The sequence below is a fragment of the Mytilus edulis genome, chromosome 9 (assembly GCF_963676685.1).
Source record: "Mytilus edulis chromosome 9, xbMytEdul2.2, whole genome shotgun sequence".
NCBI classification, from domain to species: Eukaryota; Metazoa; Mollusca; class Bivalvia; order Mytilida; family Mytilidae; genus Mytilus; species Mytilus edulis.
In genome coordinates, this window is record NC_092352.1 from 50790883 (window position 1) to 50815526 (window position 24644).

Genomic DNA, 24644 nt, shown 5'->3' on the forward strand with positions numbered 1-24644 from the left:
TTTTTTCAGTCTTAAGTACAATCGATACTCACAGCTAATTTTTGTACTATTTTTTTTTCTTGTTTAGCATTTTACATATCTTAATAAAGAAGAAACTACAACCGGAAACCACATATGCCATACACTGTTGGTATCAGTATCGGATTCGACCCGGAACTGGTTAATCATTGACAATATTGATAATGCGCAAAAAACAAAAAGCCATCGAAACGTTTTATCCCGCTGCAATTGTTTGCACCTGTCCTAAGTCAGGAATCTGATGTTCAGTAGTTCTCGTTTCTCGTTTTTTTTATATAGATTAGCCAGTTGGTTTTCCGTTTGAATTGTTTTCCACTAGTATTTTGTTTGGACCCCTTAATAGCTTTCTGTGCTTCGTGAGCCAAGGCTCCTTGTTGAAGACCATGATTTGACCTATAATGGTTTAATTTTATAAATTGTGTCTTGAATGAATAGTTGTATCATTGGCACTCATACCCCATCTTCCTATATATGGACTGGTTGAATGTTAAAACTACATTGTCTTATATAAGATATATAAAGTTGAATTCTTTGATTTGTCGTTTATACGTCATGCCGGCTAACAAACTGTTCCTTGTTATTTGATATTATAGAAGTTATATGATTGTGTACATTATATTACATACATACCATTGTTACATTAGCATGCTATTGTTAAGGTTGGATATATTTATTTCATATTGAATCATATAGGATGCAAATCCATAGAAAATATTAAATGCATTAAGAAAATAATAAATACAAATTGATTATCTGATCTGTGTGTTGCTAGAATACTTTTACCTTGGGGATTTGGTTGATGCATATACATGTTTGTCTGATTCCGGTGGATTGGTAAGGGATTCATACTGAGATGCCTCCTGTTTCATCGATACCTGTGATGCATGTTCCGTAGATTCATATGTATGTTTATCTGATTCTGGAGGGATATTAAGCGATTCGTATTGAGATAGCTCCTGATTCATCGATTCCGGTAATGCATGTTCTGTAGATTCATAGGTATGCTCATCCAATCCCTTTTGTTGTTTTAGTGATTGATAATGATTAATGGGTATTGTGTCTGACTCATAAATATGTTCAGCTGTGTTTCGATTGGTAGATAATGATTCGTATCTGTTGCAAATGTTTTCATCCTGTTTAATTGAAGTGTTCATGTTTTGTGGTAATCCTTGTTTTGTAGATTCATATTTATTTGTATCCAATTCCCGTTGGTTGGTTAATGATTCATATTGATTTGTGTGGACTAATTCTGATTCATAAATATGTTCAACTGAGGTTCTTTTGGTTGATAACGATTCGTATTTATTGCAAATGTTTTCATTGGAAATCTGTATATTTTGTGGTTGATGTTGTTTTGTATGAGTTTTATTTTTATTTTCATTTATCTTATGAGTACTAATATCTGTCATTTCATTATAGTTTATTACATTATAGTCAGACGAATTGATAATTTCTACTGCAGTTGTATTCTGAGGAGTCTGACATAGTTTCGAATTTTTCGCTCTCCTTTTTCTGTTGTATACAATCACGATGATCACTACAGCAGCAACTATCATGACAACCATTGTTGATATGATAATAACTGGTATACTAGCTGCAAAACATATAATACACCGTTTACAAACAATTGGATTGAACATGTTCTTTTTAAATGTATGTTCAAAATAAATGGATCGCTTAACGTTTAACTTTGGAATCCCCCACAAATACACTGACATGACTTAATCCTATATAGATTGATTAATATATATTCTGAGATTAGAACAGTATCTATCCTATGATTATGGTTAATGTTTGTCAGATAAAAAAAGAATCGATCATTTGTAAAATATAGTGAGCGCAAAACCAATAAATTTACGAATTCGCGCCACGAGTTTTGTTTTGATATTTAAGTATTTTGATACGTTTTTCCCAATTACAACATTTACAAAATATATTTTTTGAAGATCGTCAAAAATCAAAGGAAATATAACTGTTTTCTATACGCATTCTCAATTTGATTTGATTTAACGTTATAGACAATGTTATTATCATTCTTTTGAGATTTACATGTCAGATGTGGATTCTTTTTCCCAAATGTGAAATAATGGATTGTCAGATTACTACATGGTATTTAGATTTTATTTAAAGGTTTCCTTTATGTATGTGTTTACGCAAGAGGTTGACTGCGACAAGAACGTTCGCCATATGTTGGTTACCTTCTGGTCTGCAATTAAATCATTGAAATAGATTGGCGTTTGTTCGATTCTGCGAGATGTTAAAAATCGAAAACATGTTTTCGGACAAAATTGGGAAGTCAACACCGGTGTTTTTAAGAGATAATGGCATGATATCTTCAAGTGACGAACACTATACACAAGTCATTGATTCGTACGTAGACAGGAAAATTAAAAAAAAATGAAAACTCTCAGAAAAATTCAAAACGGAAAGTCCCCAATCAAATGGCATAATCAAAGGCAAACACATTAAAAGAATGGATACTAACAAATGTCATACTCTTGACTTGGTACAGTCATTAACGTATGTATAAAATAGTGACTTTTCCATATTCCATATACCCCCATGTGTCTTTGGCATTCAAATTTACCGCAAATCATCCGATCAACTAAGATTTAAAAGGCTTTCATTGTGTATTTTGTTCTTATGACGTCTCCTATTGTATATGCATGAAATATTTGTCAGTGGACACAAAGCAAAAAAGAAACAATCAATGAACATGCCTGTATTGACATTGAAATAATGCCCTCAAAAAAAGTACCTTCTGTTCGATGTATTTTAAATATAGTTTTGATTTCAGAAAATGCTGTTCTAACAGATATTGTGAAAAACAATAGATGTTGTGTCATCCTTCCTATATACAGATATTCATCACATCAAGTATTAAATAAATATCAAACAAAGTACAAACTAAATAATTAACCACAATGTTTGTCTGTTTGACGGAGTTTAATGTTTTAATTATTCTTGCTTGTGCCCAATGCACAACCTTTGAATCTAATTGGATTTTTTGGAAATTTAAAAACATTAGAAGATCAAGAATTCACGGAAGAAACTCAATCATGATTGTATTCAGATAACACTTTCCAATGCATTTGTATTCATTATACGAAACTATTGTTCGTTACAGATTGATGATTTGTAATTGCCTACTGCTGGTGACTGTTGTGAAGTTTATATCGTAACAGAATCTCATGGACAATTTAAAGTTCTAAACATATAGATCTTAGACCTAAACCTTACGTTCCGTATTATTCCCACTTATGTCGTGTTTTGCATATGTAATAACCTCAAAATTGCCCGGGGCAAAAAAGAGGTTATTGGTTATTGTGCCCTGGTTCCAAATGACGTGAAGTCATTACATCCTTAACGACACTTTTTTGATAAAATGTTTAAGATTTTACCTGTTATATTTCATTAAATTGTTATAATTGATTTTTTTCTCTCTTTTCTGCAGAAATTAAATATGTGATAAATAGATTATATCATATCTTTTCCATATTGGCCCTGGTATCACCGTACGACCCATATCGGACCTCAGCTAAAGCCTCGAGGCCGATATGGGAGTCTCGGGGTGATACCAGGGCCAATATGGAAAAGGGCATGTTTGTATTTCCTTTTTTTAAAGGAAACGATCACAATTGAAAAAAATTGAAATAATCTTTAATGTCATAAAGTTTCCAACCGACCTTGATAGTTAGTTTCTAGTTGTAAGTCAAAGTCTATAGAAAATGACAAACAATATATACAAAACAGTTCACAAAAAACTCAAGACAATGCAAAATGAAACCAATCCTAAACCGCTATAAATCTCCGGAAGGCAATATGTAGATCTTGCTTAACTTACGTCAACCATTTCTCGTATCAATAAAACCAGAATATGCACTCGGTAGGTCACTTTCGAGGAAAAGGAAAACAAAAATCAATGTATAACTACCTCCAAACTTGGTGCTGGATTCTGTTGAAATTTTCTCAAGGTTGGTTGTCTGGGACTTGTCTAAAATGCAGAAAAAATGTAAACGATCTTGCATTGGACATGATTGATCAAGTATTCCGTATCGCAAAATAAGGGTTGATGTAAAGCAAGCTCGAATAACATAGTATATAGTGCAATAAGATTTGATGAATGGAACATTTATAATGTGGAGATGTATGTCTAGTATAGTTAATTTTAAATTTATCTCATTGTTTTGGGTTATCATGTTGCGTTGATTGCATATTCCATATTGGTTCAAATACAAACCAAACTGTAGTTCATGGATCAGCATCCTTTTACTGGTCGAATTATTGTGTGTTTGTCACCTAGATCAAAATCATTATAACATCTGAATATGAAGGTTTCTTTCATAAAATTGGATAAGTATTCATGTCCAGGTCTAATCCCAAGTATTTCTTTGATTGAAAATATATCAAATGCAAGAATTTTGATTTCAATCAAAAATAAGGTTTATTCACAAATCCTAAATTTTCTCCACTCATTTATATTTTATCAAGATATCGATTGTTGATTTACACTCTGCAAAGGATCATTAACAGATCAAAGACAGGCGCAGCTGCACCGAACATCACCTAATCTGTATTTTTGTTAACTAAAATACATTTTAAAGTGGTAAAATAACTACTGACTATTTTGAATAATTAATATGATTACATCAAATGTATCGTTATTTTAATAATGAAATAATGAAATAAATATATATAGTATATATGAAATGTATATTCTTGCTGGAGACATAACAGTCTTCATATCCACTTGTATAATTCAAAACGCTAAATTTAAATTTGCCTGTCTTATTCAAGTTTCTACAAAAGCTGTTTATCTCATTTTTAATAGATTTTGCAGGACAATTTTTCAGTTGACTGGTCAGATGTTTAGGTTGGATTAAGACTTCAATCTCACTGGCAAGGTACTGTTTTTCACATTCTATTTCAATTGGTTCTTTCAAATCGAGACAGATTGAATTCACTTGGTGTCCTTCATTTGAAGAAAAAGTATAACATATGGATTTTGTCTTACAAAAAAAAAACCACTTGTTTGCATTGTATAAATCAAAATATATTCTTACATTACAAATGACTAAAGAGTGTAATAACCATATAAAAATAGTTACTACTATTTCAAAGTTATTTCAACTGATTGGGCGGAGCTTATGTTTTAATTTGCATAAGAACAGTCTATTTGAAGATGTGTGTGAAAAGGATGATTGCCGTTATAATTATAACAGTATTGAATTCTAATCACCATTCAGTGTCACCAAACGCATATACATAAGAACTGAGTGTATGATATGGGACGAATAACTGGACACTTCATTAATGAGTTTATCCCAAAACTACTGTCGATAAATGGACTGGTCTTAAGCGAGCGAACTCCCTAAATCCCGCCCAGTCAAGTGAAATAAATCTAGTAATAACCATTGTTATTTATATTGACAGGATGATAATCCACCAAAAGCATTATGAAACATCTAAAGGTAAGCCATAAAAGATGAACCCTATAAATATTTCAAGGCACATATAGTTTTCAAAGCTTTCCGGGTGTTTGTTTAGTGTAAACATGCTTCCATTTGCGGAGGACACTATCGGTTTAAACCTATCGGTAGCAGCCAATTGTTAAACAAATTATTATTGTATTGTAACATTAGATTAGACAAATAACACTATGTTTTACAGACAAAACATATCATGATATCAAACAGTTCCCCTTTTTTACCACACTAGGAACAGATAAAAAAAAACTCTACTTAATAATCAATATAATGGCAGATAACAAATACGTTAATACTTTACATATACAGTCACGGCTGGTAATCTACACACGCAGAACATTTGGTTCTGCAATAAAAACCGTGAGAGGATTTTCCGGTTGTGCTTGAGTGGAGTAATTGTCACCGCTTCAAAAGGTATGTACATTTCTAAATCTCAATTTTCTTATTTAACTGATCAAAATATTGAAAATCGGAGAATGCTATGCTGTGGTGAATACTTTAACGAAGAGATACATGTATCATTTACTGTTGTACGTAGAGTTGAACTCCTACAAAATCAGTTGTCCCACAAGAAATTGCCTAAAAAGTGACATTTCAATTTTGAAATGGTTCTATTTACAGACCTACAAGTTCAAATTAAGTTTTTTTTCGGGCAATGGGTATGAATGTTGTTTTTGGCGGCGTGTGTGCTGTCCTGTGTTGATAGACGTCTTAATAATTCCAAAAACAACATTTTCCCGCGAAGTCATGCGTGAGGGGATCGGTTCTGATTGAGGACATCGTGAATGCGTGAGGGGAAGTACAAACATTTTTTTTTAATCTTTGGCTTTGTGACTTTTGTTGACTCAATAAATGAGATCAATGCCGATTAAAAGCACAGATTTATCCTTATACTTTAATAGATGTAAACTGATCACTGATTCAATGAAATCAAACTATTAATTGTTTGTTCAATTTCAGAAAATGCCATTGTTGTCATTGTTCAAAGGAAAAAGGAAAAGAGGACTGAAATTGACTCTCTACAAAAAGCCATGGAGATACAAGTTATCCCCGCCCTCGAAGCGAACTAAACCCCCTGGGAGTAGTCCTGTCGTCAAATATACGTCACAGAGATCACCACATATATCTAAGAAAATGATATCGCCGATGAAAACTTATTATGTGTTTAAATAAGTCTGGACATTGAGTCTCAAGCACGAGAAAACCGATCCCCGCGAAAAAGTGACCGGACGAACAAGTTATATATAATACATAAAAATAGTAAAATGCGAATTTACGATGACTCATAACGTTGCAGTACAACATAAGAACGAACTATAAAAATCAGTTGAAAAAAGCTTAATTAAGATTCATGTTATACACATTTACGAAAGGAGTTATCTCCGCTAAAATAGTTTATTTTAAAAAAAAGATGATTCTAATAACACAAAATTTGATATTTGTATAAAGATTTTGATTTATACAATAAATCACCCAATATTCTTTATGTGAACAAAGTCTAACTATTGAATTGCAAATCTGTCTCCAAATTTGCAGATGTGGGCAAATAATCGGTCTAGTTTTTACTTGTAGCAAGAAAACAAAATCGTTGACAACATTTTTTGTCTTTATTCTTCGTCAAACATATTATTAAATCTACATGTAGGTTCCTACAATTATTTCAAAATCCAATCTCGTAAACTTTTTTAAGCACACTCACATATGTGTTTTTTCATGAACAATGTAGCCAAATTTAGGTAAGTTTCAACGACTGATAGCTTGAATATAAAGATAAGATTTGTACCTCTCCTCACGCATTCACGATGTCCTCAATCAGAACCGATTCCCTCACGCATGACTTCATGAAAAAATTTAGTTTTTGGAATTATTAAGATGTCTATCAACGGCGGACAGCGCACACGCCGCCAAAAACAACATTCATACCCATTGCCCGAAAAAAAAACTTAATTTGAACTTGTAGGTCTGTAAATAGAACCATTTCAAAATTGAAATGTCACTTTTTTAGGCAATTTCTTGTGGGACAACTGATTTTGTAGGAGTTCAACTCTACGTACAACAGTAAATGATACATGTATCTCTTGTTTAAAGTATTTACCACAGCATGACATTCTCCGATTTTCAATATTTTGATCAGTTGAATAAGAAAATCTAGATTTAGAAATGTACATACCGTTTGAAGCGGTGACAATTACTCCACTCAAGCACAACCGGAAAATCCTCTCACGGTTTTTATTGCAGAACCAAATGTTCTGCGTGTGTAGATTACCAGCCGTGCAGTGTTGATTTGAAAATAAAGAGATGTGGTGTAACTGCCAATCAGAATTTTTTTTTATCCGTTAATGCTACTGGCATGTTAATCACCAAATAATACATAGAAAACAAAAGAATATAGCAGCACAAGCCCAACTAAAACTATCACCGGCATGTTGTTCAATTAATCATTTGGAACGTTATAGGCAGACTGAGTGAAAAAAAACACCGTCAATGAAATAATAAGAAAACCGTGCAATTCAACTATTTAAGCCTGACGCAAGACCAAAACTGAACGTTTAACATAAAAATACGTATATATTTTACTAGATAGGATAGACAAAATAATCAACACATTACGAAAAGAAATAAAGCCACAGTCAGCACAGTCAACCAAAGCACATCTGACTCGAACAAATGTATAACTAGTAACTGTGGGGTAAGCAATTTCTATTTGATCTAGAATCATCACATGATGGATTGGATTGGATTGAAATCGGTGAAGAGTATTTGAACGATGTTTGACTAGGGCTCTGGTACAGGTGAAACTTGAGTGGCAATATGTGCCATAGATAGTTCATAACGGTCAGCCGAATACGGATGGCGTCAGTCAAATGTTTATAACGATGACAGTAACTTTACTATTCACCATAACATTAGTTAAAATTAAATAGAGAACTTGTTTTGGATTATGGACTTTTAATCTATCACAATCAGGTATAACTTAAATAATGACCTGATTTTTTTTATATACATGTATGCATCTTAAACCAACTTGATATGCAAAAGACACCTTTACCAATATACTATTACATTTATCATGTTTATAGGGATAGAACGATGGAATTTAAGATCCACAAATGCAATAATTCTTGTATTGAAAATGAGTAATATTAAAAAATAAAAAGAAGATATTTGTATTGTTATTAACTTTGTTACTTATCATATATTCCAACCCCATACAACTAATGATAAAAATTCACACAAATGTGAAGTTTATCATGTCTAAATTAAGTTGAAATTAAGGCAACCTTAAGCTTATTCCTTCATTTTTGTATTGATGTTATTATGCTACACACATACCTTGGCAAGGTCTATAAGCTATCGATGTATCATCTATTATAATCCAACGGGCGTCTGTTGAATCACGTTGCTTGAAGTCTGCTTCCAATGCCATCTTAAACGGATCATGTCCATATACATCTACCGATATGTTGATCCATTTATTATAAAATGTGAAATTACCATCCACAGTAGAAAGTAAAGTTTGATTGCCATCTGTAATCTTGTAAATACTAAAGGAACAATCATATGCATTATGATAAAACTGATACCAAAGTGACAAACATATTGGTTCCATGAATGAAATATTCGTGTACACAAGTGCTGTACCAGCTGTACCATAGATAGACAAAGCAGCCATGCTGTAACCCTTAGTGCCTGAAAGAATGGTATAAAACATTAAATGCATGCATTCAGCTACAACATGTGCAATTCTTTAAATTTAGAGAATGACTAATGTCTTATATGAAAATTCAGAAATCAAAGTTAGAGCCATGGTAAATAGTATATCATAACTCACCTTATAAAGTATTACACTTGGTATGTGTAAAGTATCAGTACCAATAAAGCTGTGACTTAATAAAATGCACGACCTCATACAAAAAAAAATACAATAAACGGCACTACATCTGCGTTTTGTATACAAAACAAATTGTAATTTTAGTTTGGGATAGATTGGCGAAATGTGATAATACCCCCCAAAAAGGCGTTTAATCCTTATAATTATCTAAAATCGGAGGTGAGGAATTTAATTCCACACTCTTTTCTTCTTTCACATGTAAATTGTATATCAATGTCATTGAATGGGCCCGGCGCACGAATATATTTTTGGTTAGCGCCAAAAAAAATGTACTCGATAAAATTTGCTATCTGATTTAAAAAAAACAAGCGAAAATATCTCATTTATAAATTAATATTTGTGTTGATTGTTTTATTATAATGAAACACACAAGTAAAACTAAATATTTTGAACGTCGCCACTATCTTGTTTACATTGGTAAATAAAAATTCGGTCAACATCTTTTATCGAAAAATAACTAACGTCAAGAGCCTCTTCCGAAAACCCTCTCGACTATCACATGAACGTATTCCCTAATATGTAAATCATATCAGAATTATTATATTAAAACTCACCTAATAAAGTATAACACATGACATGTGTAACGTATGAGTAGCAATACAGCTGTCACTTAAAGAAACACAGGAATTCATACAAAATACATGCAATACAATAAACGACAGCACATCTGTGTCTTGTACACAAATACATTATTATGTTAGTTTTGGATAAGTTGGTGAAACGTGACAATAAAGATACAAGTTGTTCCTACCATGTGTTGCTATCATAGGATGATCATCAAATTGATTACTACGATGCCATGAGGAACCGACTGATGATACGTTCATCCAATCTCCTAAATCACTCTCAAACGTACTAACTCTTGTCCCCTTTTCTGAAATAAATTAGATTATAAGTTAATATATATATCAGTCAATCGAATCTAACAATAAAATAAATTCCCTTCAGTTAAGACACCTTTTTTTACGAGTATATTTACAGTATCTTTCAGTCAGATACAAATACATACAAACTTTAATTGTATATAAAACAGCTACAACAACACTATTTATACAACCATTTTAAACTGAATCGACATTTTGTTTTGTTTGATAACAATACTTCATTTAATTTCGTTTTATGATACTTCTATAGTTAAGATGATTACTAATAACAAAATTAAACAACTCAAGGCGTATAATATTTGATGACACAATTCCCCCTATGCCAATAATGGCAAAGTAGGCAATGTTTATTTACAAATGAATCCACAGGTAGCAAATACCTTTTAAAAATATTTGGTCTCTAAACCAACAACTTCCAGCACCCGAGGCAACAATGGAGTATGGTTGCTGAGGATTTAAATTTCAGAGCCAAAAAATAGCAACACAAAGCCATAAAAGAAAGATTTAAAAAAAAAATACTTATTTGAGCACAATAAAATGCAAAAGAAACCATATAATACACATTAGAACTTTAGGAGGATAGTCAATTTTCTTCCTGTACCATGATGAATTTCATGATTTAAATAATATTTTTGGATGCTGTTCATCTGATTACATTCTCCTTCACAATTCTTATGTAGAGCTCCATTTTCAGATTTAGATAAAACAACTAATTTCCAACCTAACCAAACAAAGAAAAAAGATCTTGTATTGCTACTGTAGCCACTATATATAAGAGACAATATCTGAAAAAAAGTCTAATTTTTGGCAAGAAGAAAAAATTTAAAAAAAATCTTTAAACAGGTTATTTTATAGCACAAATCGAAGAACATACATTATGGATCTAGGAACCTAGGAACTGTTGTCTGTAATTTAAACATCGTTAAATGTGGAAACAATTGCAATTTCAAAAATGGTACAAAAAAGTCCTTTCCTGTTACCAAAATGAATCAATTTTAAAAAGTTTCTAATGGGAATTGTTGTTCAATTAATCATTTGGTACGTAATAGTCAGACTGAGTGAAAAAAACACCGTCATACCATAAATACGATAGAGTAAATGACTCTTTTTTACGCCTATGATACAAACAATAAAATAATAAGAAAACCGTGCAATTCAACTATTTTAGCCTGACGCATGACCAAAACTGAACGTTTAACATAAAAAATACGTATATATTTTACTAGATAGGATAGAAAAAATAATCAACACATTGCGAAAAGAAATAAAGCCACAGTCAGCACAGTCAACCAAAGCACATTTGACTTGATCAAATGTGTTACTAGTAATTGTGGGGTAAGCAATTTCTATTTGATCTAGAATCATCACATGATGGGTTGGATTGGATTGGAATCGGTGAAGAGTATATGAACGATGTTTGACTAGGGCTCTGGTACAGGTGAAACTTGAGTAGCAATATGTGCCATGGATAATCCATAACGGTCAGCCGAATACGGATGGCGTCTGTCAAATGTTTATAACGATGACAGTAACTTTACTATTCACCATAACATTAGTTAAAATTAAATAGAGAACTAGTTTTGGATTATGGACTTTTAATCTATCACAATCAGGTATAACTTAAATAATGACCTGATTTTTTATATATACATGTATCTTAAACCAACTTGATATGCAAAAGACACCTTTACCAATATACTATTACATTTATCATGCTTATAGGCATAGAAAAATGGAATTTAAGATCCATAAATGCAATAATTCTTGTATTGAAAATGTGTAATATTAAAAAAAAGAAGATATTTGTATTGTTATTAACTTTGTTCCTTACATAGTTTATCATATATTCCAACCCCATACAACTAATGATAAAAATTCACACAAATGTGAAGTTTATCATGTCTAAATTAAGTTAAAATTAAGGCAACCTTAAGCGTATTCCTTCATTTTTGTATTGATGTTATTATGCTACACACATACCTTGGCAAGGTCTATAAGCTATCGATGTATCATCTATTATAATCCAACGGACGTCTGTTGAATCACGTTGCTTGAAGTCTGCTTCCAATGCCATCTTAAACGGATCTTGTCCATATACATCTACCGATATGTTGATCCATTTATCATAAAATGTGAAATTACCATCCACAGTAAAAAGTAAAGTTTGATTGCCATCTGTAATCTTGTAAATACTAAAGGAACAATCATATGCATTATGATAAAACTGATACCAAAGTGACAAACATATTGGTTCCATGAATGAATTATTTGTGTACACAAGTGCTGTACCAGCTGTACCATAGATAGACAAAGCAATCATGCTATAACCATTAATGCCTGAAAGAAAGGTATAAAACATTAAATGTATGCATTCAGCTACAACATGTGCAATTCTTTAAATTTAGAGAATGACTAATGTCTTATATGAAAATTCAGAAATTAAAGTTAGAGCCATGGTAAATAGTATATCATAACTCACCTTATAAAGTATTACACTTGGTATGTGTAAAGTATCAGTACCAATAAAGCTGTCACTTAATAAAATACACGACCTCATACATAAAAAAAACATGCAATACAATAAACGGCAGTTCATCTGCGTCTTGTACACAAAACAAATTGTAATTTTAGTTCGGTATAGATTGGCGAAATGTGGTAATACCCCCCAAAAAAGGCGTCTAATCCTTATAATTATCTAAAATTGGAGGTGAGGAATTTAATTCCACACTCTTTTCTTCTTTCACATGTAAATTGTATATCAATGTCATTGAATGGGCCCGGCGCACGAATATATTTTTGGTTAACGCCAACAAAACATTTACTCGATAACATTTGCCATCTGATTTAAAAAAAAAACAAGCGAAAATATCTCATTTATAAATTATTATTAGTGTTTATTGTTTTATTATAATGATACACACAAGTGAAACTAAATATTTTTAACGTCACCACTATCTTGTTTACATTGGTAGAAAAAAGTTCGGTCAACATCTTTTATCGAAAAATAACTAACGTCAAGAGCCTCTTCCGAAAACCCTCTCGACCAATCATATGAACGTATTCCCTAATATGCAAATCATATAAGAATTATTATTTTTACACTCACCTTATAAAGTATAACACATGACATGTGTAACGTATCAGTAGCAATACAGCTGTCCCGTAATGAAACAAAGGGCCTCATACAAAAATACATGCAATACAATAAACGACAGCACATCTGTGTCTTGTACACAAATACATTATAATGTTAGTTTTGGATAGGTTGGTGAAGTGTGACAATAAATATACAAGTTGTTCCTACCATGTGTTGCTATCATAGTATGATCATCCAATTGATTACTACGATGCCATGAGAAACCGATTGATGATACGTTCATCCAATCTCCTAAATCACTCTCAAACGTACTAACTCTTGTCCCCTTTTCTGAAATAAATTAGATTATAAGTTAATATATATCAGTCAATCGAATCTAACAAATTAAATAAAATAAATTCCCTTCAGTTAAGACACATTCTTTGACGAGTATATTTACGGTATCTTTCAGTCAGATACAAATACATACAAACTTTAATTTTATATAAAACAGCTGCAACAACACTATTTATACAATCGTTTTAAACTGAATCGACATTTTTTTTTTTATAACAATACTTCATTTAATTTCGTTTTATGATACTTCTATAGTTAAGATGATTACTAATAACAAAAGTAAACAACTCAAGGCATATAATATTTGATGACACAATTAATGGCAAAGTAGGCAATGTTTATTTACAAATGAATCCACAGGTAGCAAATACCTTTTAAAAATATTTGGTATCTAAACCAACAACTTCCAGCACCCCAGGCAACAATGGAGTATGATTGCTGAGGATATAAATTTCAGAGCCAACAAATAGCAACACAAAGCCATAAAAGAAAGATTTTATAATTTTTTTTTACTAATTTGAGCACCATAAAATGCAAAAAAAAAACATATACGAACATTAGAACTTTAGGAGGATAGTAAATTTTCGCTCCATAATTGTCAAAAAGTCGGCTTATACGACATGCAATATTAAACACGTTGGTTTAAAAGGCACTTATACTTTAACTTATTATTTTCTTTAAAGGAAGAATATTCATTTTTTAAACTTAAAAGTCCATATTAATATTATCAAAAAGTTTTGTTTCTTCATGTCTTTCTTTTGTCTTACATAGAGAATATCAATAGGCTTTCTTAAATATCGAATCCGTATCAACCCGAATTTGTAATCTCACAACGTTTAAATTTTTGCATGAATACATTAAGGTATTCTGTTGACTAAATATCACTACTGCAGACCAAACAATTAAAAATCCATTAAAATACCATTAAAATACCATTAACAAACCATTAAATCTCACGAATCCATTAAAATCGCCCATTACTTTTTGTCTGAAAATAATTAATAGTTTTGTAAAATATGCCATTGAAATAAAGATTAATGGCAAGCATCAATGAAATTACCATTACTTTTTCATTAATTTGACTGAAATAGTTCTCTCTTCACGAGATTAATGGGCATTATTTTTCTGTAGAGAAAAAAGTAACGCCCATTAAAGTGATAAATAATATCAAACTAATGGCCATTAAATTAAATCAAATCAATGTTCTTTTATTTTTAATGGCCATTTTTTGTACAAGACCTATATAAGCAAATGATAAGGACACATTACTTTACAAAACTTATATTTTAATGCCCATTACTTGACATGATTTAAATGTTATTATTTTAATGACCATTAAGCAACCTAATTTATAAATCCATGTCTATTACTTTACATGATTTTTATATTAATGCCCATTTCATGTCTTTTCCATACTTCTATCTATAGCTGATAGGTTCTTTATTACTATGTAAGATTTTTTGTTTGTTGTCCTTTCCACAGTAGCAAAGTTTGAAACCAGGGTCAAACACTGGATCTGCAAATGTTTCTATGCATGCATGAGAGTTATAACTTGAACTTTAGCGTTTAAGATGAAGGAAGTTACTTATTTATCAAAAAAAAAAACTTTCCAGAAGAAACTTTCACTTCTGGATTTCCTTTCAAAACACACAAAAGACGAATCGGTTTTCAACATTGCTGATCTGGAACGATTATAACTAAAATATTTAATAATTCTTCCTGTACCATGATGAATTTCATGATAGAAATAATATTTTTGAATGCTGCTGTTCATCTGATTACATTCTCCTTCACAATTCTTATGTAGAGCTCCATTTTCAGATTTAGATAAAACAACTAATTCCTAACCTAACCAAACAAAGAAAAAAGATCTTGTATTGCTACTGTAGCTACTCTTTATAAGAAACAATATCTGAAAAAATCTAATATTTGGCAATAAGAAAAAATAAAAAAAAGTATTTAGACACGGTATTTTAATAGCACAAATCGAAGAACACACATTATGGATCTAGGAACTGTTGTCTGTAATTCAAACAATCGTTAAATGTGGTAACAGTTGCAATTTCAAAAATGGTGCAAAATAATTCCAGTTCTTTCCTGTTACCAAAATGAATCAATTTTAAAAAGTTTCTAATGGGAATAAGGAATAAGTTTAAGACACTATTTTTTGTTTACTAGTATATTCTGCAATAGTATAGTAAATGCCAATTATTGATTTTAGCCATTTGTAATACAAAAGGTTTAGAAATATACTAAAATATAGTCAGAGATGTCGGTAATATGAAAGAATCTTGAGTAACAGGACAACAGTAACAGGACAGAGTTGGTAACAGAAAGGATTTTTTCATAAAAAAAATGCTTTATTTTATTGTTTAAGAAAAATACATCATTTCAGATTGGTCACAATTGGAAGATAACATCAAACAATGTCATTTACCAGATGAAAAATCTGCCTATAGCTAGGTAATGAAAAATTCTGAAATAAATTCCTTTCTGTTACTATCTACTATACTAGAATTGCACAATGTTCTCTGCTGTTATCAAAAGCAAAAAAACCTATTTTTGAATTTAATATTTGGTGATGATAACTTATATTAAATGACAAGGTTGACATGTAGTAGATTAACCTTTTGATTCATCAGTGAAATTGTCTTGAACATACTTCCTGTTAATGATAATGGTTTTGCTGTTACTTTTTATCAGGTAACATGACAGAACGTAACAGAAAGGAATTACGCAGTACTTTTTGTTCAATTACTCGAATTGTGTAGAAGTTTACTTTCATCTACATATCAATTTAATAAGATACTATAAAAACACATTTACTGTTATAGTGCTGACAATGAAATATTCTCAGAAGGTACACAAAAGAAGAGAACAACAAAATTATTTTTCTCCAAATTCTGATCTTTGGGGAGTTCAGTTTTTTTAAACTGGCTGCTATTCACCTAAAGTAATGAATTCATACATTCAGGAAATGATGCTCTTCGCATTACAATACAAGAAATAAATTTTTGGTCTTTCAAACTTGTCCACAGGTGGAAAAAAACCAGCAGTAACAGGAGAAAAGTACCCCTGGGACAACATTCAAAAGACCCTTAAACATGCAAAGTTTTCTTACATGCTTTAGTTATAACAATATAAGACCAGTAATGCAGAAGTTTGTTATATAATCTATCAGATTTGTGAAAATCGGAAGGCTGTTTACTTAATTTAGATATTCTTTGAATGATTTAATTTTCGGAAAATAACAGGGGACAACATGATTTTCTTTTTTTTTTTTGGGGGGGGGGGGGTGTTGCCCATTCAAATTATAATATTTCATTAGAGAAAACATATTAAAGAATGTTTAATTGGTTGCAGTTAGTGCATTATATACTCGAGTTAATACTGAAACTTAAAATTTTCCAAAACGATGCCTGAATAAAAAAATAATTGCTGGTGAAAGGCGGGACATGGGAATTAGACTTTTTCAGATATTGTCTCATAAATACAAATGTATGAAATTATATATTATCATATGTGACTATAAAGTCTCCTTCTATCTAAACCCTAATCAACCAATACTACAACTAAAATCAAAACCCAGGAGGAAAACACTATATATTCATATTGCTTGGAGTGCAAGATTCCAATAAAAAAAACTATACCCACAAACCGATCACTAACCGCCGTTTCAATATGATCAGCTCAATACGATAAGCTTTTTAGAAAAGCTATTACTTGTAAGGTTGATTGCACAGAACATATATTCTCAGAAGGTACATAAAAAGGCTGTAACAGGAGAGAACAACAAAAATATTTTTCTCCAAATTCTGATCTTTGGGGAGTTCATTTTTTTTAAACTGGCTGCTATTCAACTAAAATAATTGATTCATACATTCAGGAAATGATGCTCTTCACATTAAATTACAAGAAATTAATTATTGGTCTTTCAAACGTGTCCACAGGTGGAAAAAAAAAACCAGGAGTAACAGGGGGAAAGTACCCCTGGGGACAACATTCAAAAGACCCTTAAAAATGCAAAGTTTTCTTACATGCTTTAGTTATAACAAAATAAGACCAGTAATGCAGAAGTTTGTTATATAATCTATCAGATTTGTGAAAATCGGAAGGCTGCAGCTTACTTAATTTAGATATTCTTTGAATGATTTAATTTTCAGAAGATAACAGAGGACAACATGATTTTTTGGGGGGTTGACCATTTAAATTAAAATATTTCATTAGATGAAATATTAAAAAGAATATTTAAATGGTTGCAGTTGGTGCATTATGTACTTGAGCTAATACTGAAACTTAAAATTTTCCAAAAAGATGCCTGAATAAAAAAATAATTGCTGGTGAAAGGCGGGACATGGAAATTATACTTTTTCAGATATTTTCTCATAAATACAAATGTATGAAATCACATATGACATAATAATTTTATATATTATCATATGTGACTATAAAGTTTCCTTTTATCCAGACCCTGATCAACCAATACTACAACTAAAATCAAAAACCAGGAGAAAAACACTATATATTCATATTGCTTGGAGTGCAAGATTCCAATAAAAAAACTATACCCACAAACAGATCACAAACCGCCGTCTCAATATGATCAGCTCAAATACGATAGGCTTTTTAGAAAAGCTATTACTTGTAAAGTTGATCTCACAGAACATATTTTGGAAATGGATTACGGTAAATTTTGACAGACCCGAAATTCCGGATAATGTCAATCGAACGTTCCGGAAATTCTGGTCCATCGTTTTTAATATTTTATAATCTCCGGATGTGACGTTTCTTTGAAATTATGAGAAACGATTTTGAAAGCAGAATACAGAAGCAAAATAAATATTTGCCAACCTCAAATGGAATCGTATCTTATTATATCATTTCTTTATGATATTTCTGGAAATACCAATAAGCTCAAAAAAGGTAGTACTTTGTAATTATGTAAAATTATTAGCCGGCAATGAAGATTGCATGCAAATGTTGAGTCTGAAAGTTCCCCCCAAAATCTGCTCTCAAAGTCCAGACGTCGTAGGAAGGCGTCCCAAAAATAATAAAATAGCTTTGCAAGACGTCATTATTATTTTGACTAGTGTACACCTTGCAAGGTTTCCATGCCTGTCAGACAGTTTTCACTTGACCTCGATCTCATTTCATGAATTTGTGAACAGGGTTAAGTTTTCGTGGTAATGTCCATATCACTGGCAGGCCTTGTGTCATCTGACTTTGATCAAATTTTCATGGTACAGTGTGTTTTTGTCTATTTCTAAAGGGGGAGTCTTTAAATTGAACCCCATTATATTATATATTATAAATAATGGCCATTATTCCAAGTTTCATGGCTTTATTTAAGGGTTAATATTCATGTTTTTAATGGCAAGACGATCAATTTAATGGCAATTTACCACATTAAATGTAACCGTAATTAATAGATCTAATGTAATGGGTATATTGCATGGCTCATTAATGGGTATTCTCACAGTAATGTATAGCTTTCTTAAATTGTTCCTTTATGATATTTAGACTTAGTCAGAAAATTAAGTCACACAATAATGACCTTATATAGATTTTGCAATTACTTGAGTTTCTTGTTGTTGTGTAGTTCTATACAGACTGCTTCATCTTTGGTACTCTTTGTTTTTCACATATTTGCTTTAAGTGTTTCTTGTGAAGTTAATTAAAGAAAAGCGGATCGGTCTCATACAATGTAATAAGTTTATTTTCCGTTGTTTTAGAAAAAAATAAAGAAAGTAAAATCAAATTTCTCGTGTTTTGATTGTTTACCACACCAGTATTTATACTTAAAAAGAAATAGTGAATGTAGAAATGATTTGCCAATATTGATTACCGTCTTTACATATGTATGACAGATTCCTGTATCTTAACTTTCGTAAAAAGGCGGATGTAAAGTTGTAATCCACCAAACAGGAATTTTCACCATTACAATTGTCTTCTATAATCTGCATATCATTGGAATTTAAAACACATTAATTTTGACCACAGGTCGTTTCCTGTACAAGTACATTAATTTTCTGTATTAGTATTTGAAAAAATGTTCCCACATGAGATGTTGAATGTATTTTTCTCTGGATACCGTATCGTTTAAACCAGTTCTATAATTTGCATTAGAATATATATACAATGTAAATAAACAATTAAATATACACACAAAAGCACAATAGAAAACATCAAAGGACTTAGCAGCAATAACCACCATCGAAAACTAATGAAACGGAAACCTCACGGATAAAAAGCAGCTGAAATCAAGATTCAAGTCTAAAAGTCAGACTGAAAATATCGAGGTTAAACTGTTATAGCACATTGGATGTAAGTAGTCTGAAACGTAGACAATAATATAGATTACAGAGATGACTAAAACATTGATTGCTATGAATTAAAAAATCCCTAAAGGATACGTTATAACATATTCATTTTGATGTGTATGTGAGATACCCTATCAGACATAAAAGCATGTTGAACTTATTCTTAATAAGATCATTTAGATAAAATACAATAATTTTGAAATTGAGTTATCTATTTTAGGTGGATGTTTATATTTTTACTGACTTTTTGAGGTAAGTAAATTGAAATTACTTGGCCGTATCTTGCCCTTTTTATGCAACCGCTGATAATCTTATAAGTCCATATATGTTATTCTTAATTCGATATGATCAATCCCATCGTGAGTCATAGCAGGTCCTTGTTGACCTTTTCTTCAAACAGACAAAAAACATACTAATACTTTTGACAGTTGTATTACACAAGTTATTTATAATTCCCACACATGTTTGGCACCAAAAACGATTGAATGTCTTAACCACTAAAGACAACCAATCAGATGGAAAAAACAAATACAAAAGTGACATAGATATAATACAAGTCTAATAATAAATTTACATAATAGCTGTACTTTAAATGTTTTGTGGAGTTATCAACAAAACTAAGATAATGTAAGTAAATGTCAAACTATGTTACACGAAGTATTTTTGATACTTTGTTCATTGATTAAAATGTAACTACTAGACACTGTACTGGTTTTTACTCATGTACCTTTTTTAATCTTTACATATATTTAAAGTGTTGTATCATATATTTCATGGGGTGAGTCTTTGCATGTCCTTGTAGATGTCCTATAAAAATACACAGTGACTAATATTTTGGTGTCATTTATTTTGTCGTTGCAGCGTTCTCTGCAAATTTTATTGTTTCAGGTGAGAGATGTTACCTGTGCAACAGTCAAATATGATTTCTTACGAGTTGTAAAGGACTACTACATGCTCAAAGCAAAATTACATCACATTCCTATAACATTATCGAGATTCATATTTATAAAGCATATCTATTTTCCAGTCTTAAATATGGATGTAATAGTTGTCGCTGGATCTTGTGGTCCACCCATTCATCACTTACGCCAAAACGTTGTTTTATTAGAAAGGAACGAAGAGACACTCGTTTTACAGTGGATAAAGAAAATAGTATAAGAACGTTATGAGGATATGAATGCTTCTTTTCATCCTTTTCTTTAAATTCAAGAGATGTAGCAATTATGTTTAAAAATAATTTTAAGTGGAAAGAACTTAAAGAAAAAAGGACATTGATGGAAACTACTTAGCTTTGGATTTGATTGTAGATAAAGTTCGTTTTACTCTCATAACTATATATGGCCCAAATACTGACAGTCCATGTTTTATGAGCATATTATGTCAATTATTGATGATTTTGAAAATTTTATGTTGATAAAGATAGATTCTTTAGTTGTGGTAATACCTTAGCAACTACAGCAAAGTTTTAAGAATAAATTTTGGAAAGACGTACTGGGTGTTTGGCAAATGGTAATTAAAAAAGAAAAGAATATGCACGATTGGGAATATTTTCTGTTATAGATAATCCGAGGTGTGTTCTACGACAAGAAAAACCTTAAAATATGCATTATCTGACTTATATACCGTCAAAAAAATATTAATTTTATTAAGATTTGTAAAATTTAGTATCCTATTTTACCGACAACACTTAAGTGGGATATTCCTTTCTAATTCATTCAGGTTTTAATACGCCCTGTGACTCATTTAGAATGTGAAATAAAACTCACTAAATAATTTAGATATAAACCTTTCAAAAATTATTATCCATACACAATAAAAATATTACTGTAACTGCATGAAGTAAGACACAAATGTATTGAAATTTTATGAAAGTCTACATTAAAATTTATCTGACATATATGATAATCTTTATTGTAGCGATAAATTAACAAAACTTCACGTACTTCACGTTATTTGTTTCTAAAATTAAAATGCGGGACTACAATGACGATTTCTTTTACACCTATCATCGATTGAACTTTAAAAATAAATTTCCAAATCGGCAACAAAAAACTATTAGACGAATTAAGTTTTGAAGTAAATCATAGATTGCATGTTTATCAAGGAAAATAATGACCTCACACAGGTCATTATTTTATGCCTTTGAGCATATTTCAATGAAACATGGTATCGTCCGGGTTGATTCTGAAAAAGAATGACCTGTCGTTCTGAAAGAAAATAACTCCATATAGGTATATAATTCCAGTTCAATTTGGATGAATAACCTATTCCTAATTGACAACAAATCAGTGTTTTTCAAAGACTGGCATAGTAAAGGTATTCTACATGTAAATGATATTGTTTGGGAGAATGGTACCTTTCTAAATTTTTATCAATTTCAGGAATATAGACATCATGAAATATAATAGCATAATTTCTATGCTAACTAATACTTCCAAAAATATTATTAGGGGAGATTATAAATTAGTATCTCCTTTCATACCATCAATTATAAAGACCAGTCTCAAAAGCAAAAAGGGATATAAAGATATGTATTTGGTGATAAACAAAAACAACACTGTTCCTACAGGAGTAATAAATGGGAAGCAATTTTAGTTTTAGAAAATCAAAACTGGAAAAAGATTTTTCAACTACCATTTGCTATTACAAAAAATACTAAGCTACAATGGCTTCAGTATAGAATAAATCATAAAATTCTGACAACAAATAAGTTTTTAAACAAAATTGGGGTACTGCAAAACCAATATTGTACTTTGTGTTAGACTATACTGGAATCAATTGAACATACACTATGGGACTGTTATTATGTACAACCATTTATTGAGCAAACTGAAATGTGGCTTCTCCAAAATGGTATTAGTATACCATTTACATGCACAAAATATGTTTTTGTTTGGAAATTTATCACGAATGTACAAAGGTGACCATCAAAACAATATTTTGCTCTGGATTAAACAATTTATATATAATACAAGATATTTTAAAGGAGAATTAAGTTTAACAGCATTGATTGAAAAAATAAAGCATCGTTATATTTTGGAGAAGAAGATATAAATTAGAAAAAAAATTTTTGACAAGTTTATTCAACTTTTGTACATTTACCAGGAGGTTTTACATGAATTTTTGATGGATTAACAACTTTACAAATTTAGCAGACATGAAACTAAATTTTTTTGTGTTTTTTTTTTTTTGTGTTTTTTTTTTATTTGATTTTGTTTTTTGTTTTTTTATGTCTTTTTTTAATCATCTTTTAATTTTTGTTATTAATTACTTCTATATACTTGTTTTTGTCCTTTTTAATAAGATACCATTATGAAATCCCAACAGAATGTTATTTTCAAGTTCTATGCATTTTCTGAATAGTTGTATTATATTACATTTATATATATGAACTTACTGTTTGATAACTGTACTGTTGTATATTATATATGTTGGATAAAAAAAAGAAAGAAAAAGAATAGCGAACTGTTGAACTTGAACTTTAACCTGTAACTGTTTACAATTGCAATTCGATCTTTGAAGTTGTCTTATTGGTAATCATGCTACATCCACTTATTTGCAATTAGATTCGCAATGCGGACGTATTAGTTGTGGAGAAAATAGTTAACGTATTTCATATAAATATTAAAAGCTATTGTTAATCATCCATCAATATTGTCCTGGAGAAGACAAAAGTTTAATATAAGTCGATCATACCTATATTTGAGAAATTATATATTATAGGAAGAGGCATACTTTCGTAAATTTACAGCATATAGTCTTATAGGGTCTTTGCATCGGAACTAAACACATTTATTCAAAAACCAGTTGTTGGCATGACACGGGTTATGTTCTTCTCGTATATGTTATGATGGTATGATACTAAACCCCTAACGGGAAGGATTGTGCCTGATGTTCATATGATGAAATCATAATCTTTCAGTCAGTTTAATTGAAATCTGGAGCTGGCATGTCAGTTAACTGCTAGTAGTCTGTTGTTATTTATGTATTATTGTCATTTTGTTTATTTTCTTTGGTTACATCTTCTGACATCAGACTCGGACATCTCTTGAACTGAATTTTAATGTGCGTAGTGTTATGCGTTTACTTTTCTACGTTGGCTAGAGGTATAGGGGGAGGGTTGAGATCTCACAAACATATTTAACCCCCCGCATTTTTGCGCCTGTCTCAAGTCAGGAGTCTTTGACCTTTGTTAGTCTTGTGTTATATTAATTTTAGTTTCTTGTGTACAATTTTGAAATTAGTATGGCTTTCATTATCACTAAACTAGTATATATTTGTTTAGGGGCCAGCCTCCGGGTGTGGGAATTTCTCGCTACATTGAAGACCTGTTGGTGACCTTCTGCTGTTGTTTTTTTTTCTACGGTCGGGTTGTTGTCTCTTTGACACATTCCCCATTTCCATTCTCAATTTTATTGAGTGGAAGTAATTAAGAAGAAATAGAACGTAAAGTTTAAATACACACACTCAAAGGTAGTACATAGATAAATAAAAAAAAATCTTACCTGATACTTGCATCGACGATATACCAAAACATTGAAAATAAATAAATACGAATTCACTTATCCACAACGTATCCATTTTAAACTTTACGGATGTATGTGGTAATGT

General features: G+C 31.0%; 1 protein-coding gene across 1 annotated transcript; it reads right to left on the reverse strand.

Annotated features, from left to right (window-relative positions):
- LOC139488540 (uncharacterized) lies at window positions 1-24644 on the reverse strand. The gene is made up of 7 exons (XM_071274245.1): window positions 24539-24644; window positions 13585-13707; window positions 12261-12617; window positions 10148-10270; window positions 8838-9194; window positions 3953-4012; window positions 1-1612 (listed from the first exon to the last, which is right to left on the reverse strand). The coding sequence occupies exons 1-7, from the start codon at window positions 24612-24614 to the stop codon at window positions 798-800; spliced, it is 1911 nt and encodes a 636-aa protein (XP_071130346.1). The 5' UTR covers window positions 24615-24644; the 3' UTR covers window positions 1-797.

Excerpts from the sequence above, each read along its gene's own strand:
- LOC139488540 (XM_071274245.1), bottom strand. The coding sequence starts at position 24,614 with ATGGATACGTTGTGGATAAGTGAATTCGTATTTATTTATTTTCAATGT. Across the intron at positions 12,618-13,584 it reads TACTATGATAGCAACACATG|GCATTAATGGTTATAGCATG; the intron begins GTAGGAACAACT and ends CCTTTCTTTCAG. Across the intron at positions 1,613-3,952 it reads ATCCAGCACCAAGTTTGGAG|CTAGTATACCAGTTATTATC; the intron begins GTAGTTATACAT and ends TATGTTTTGCAG.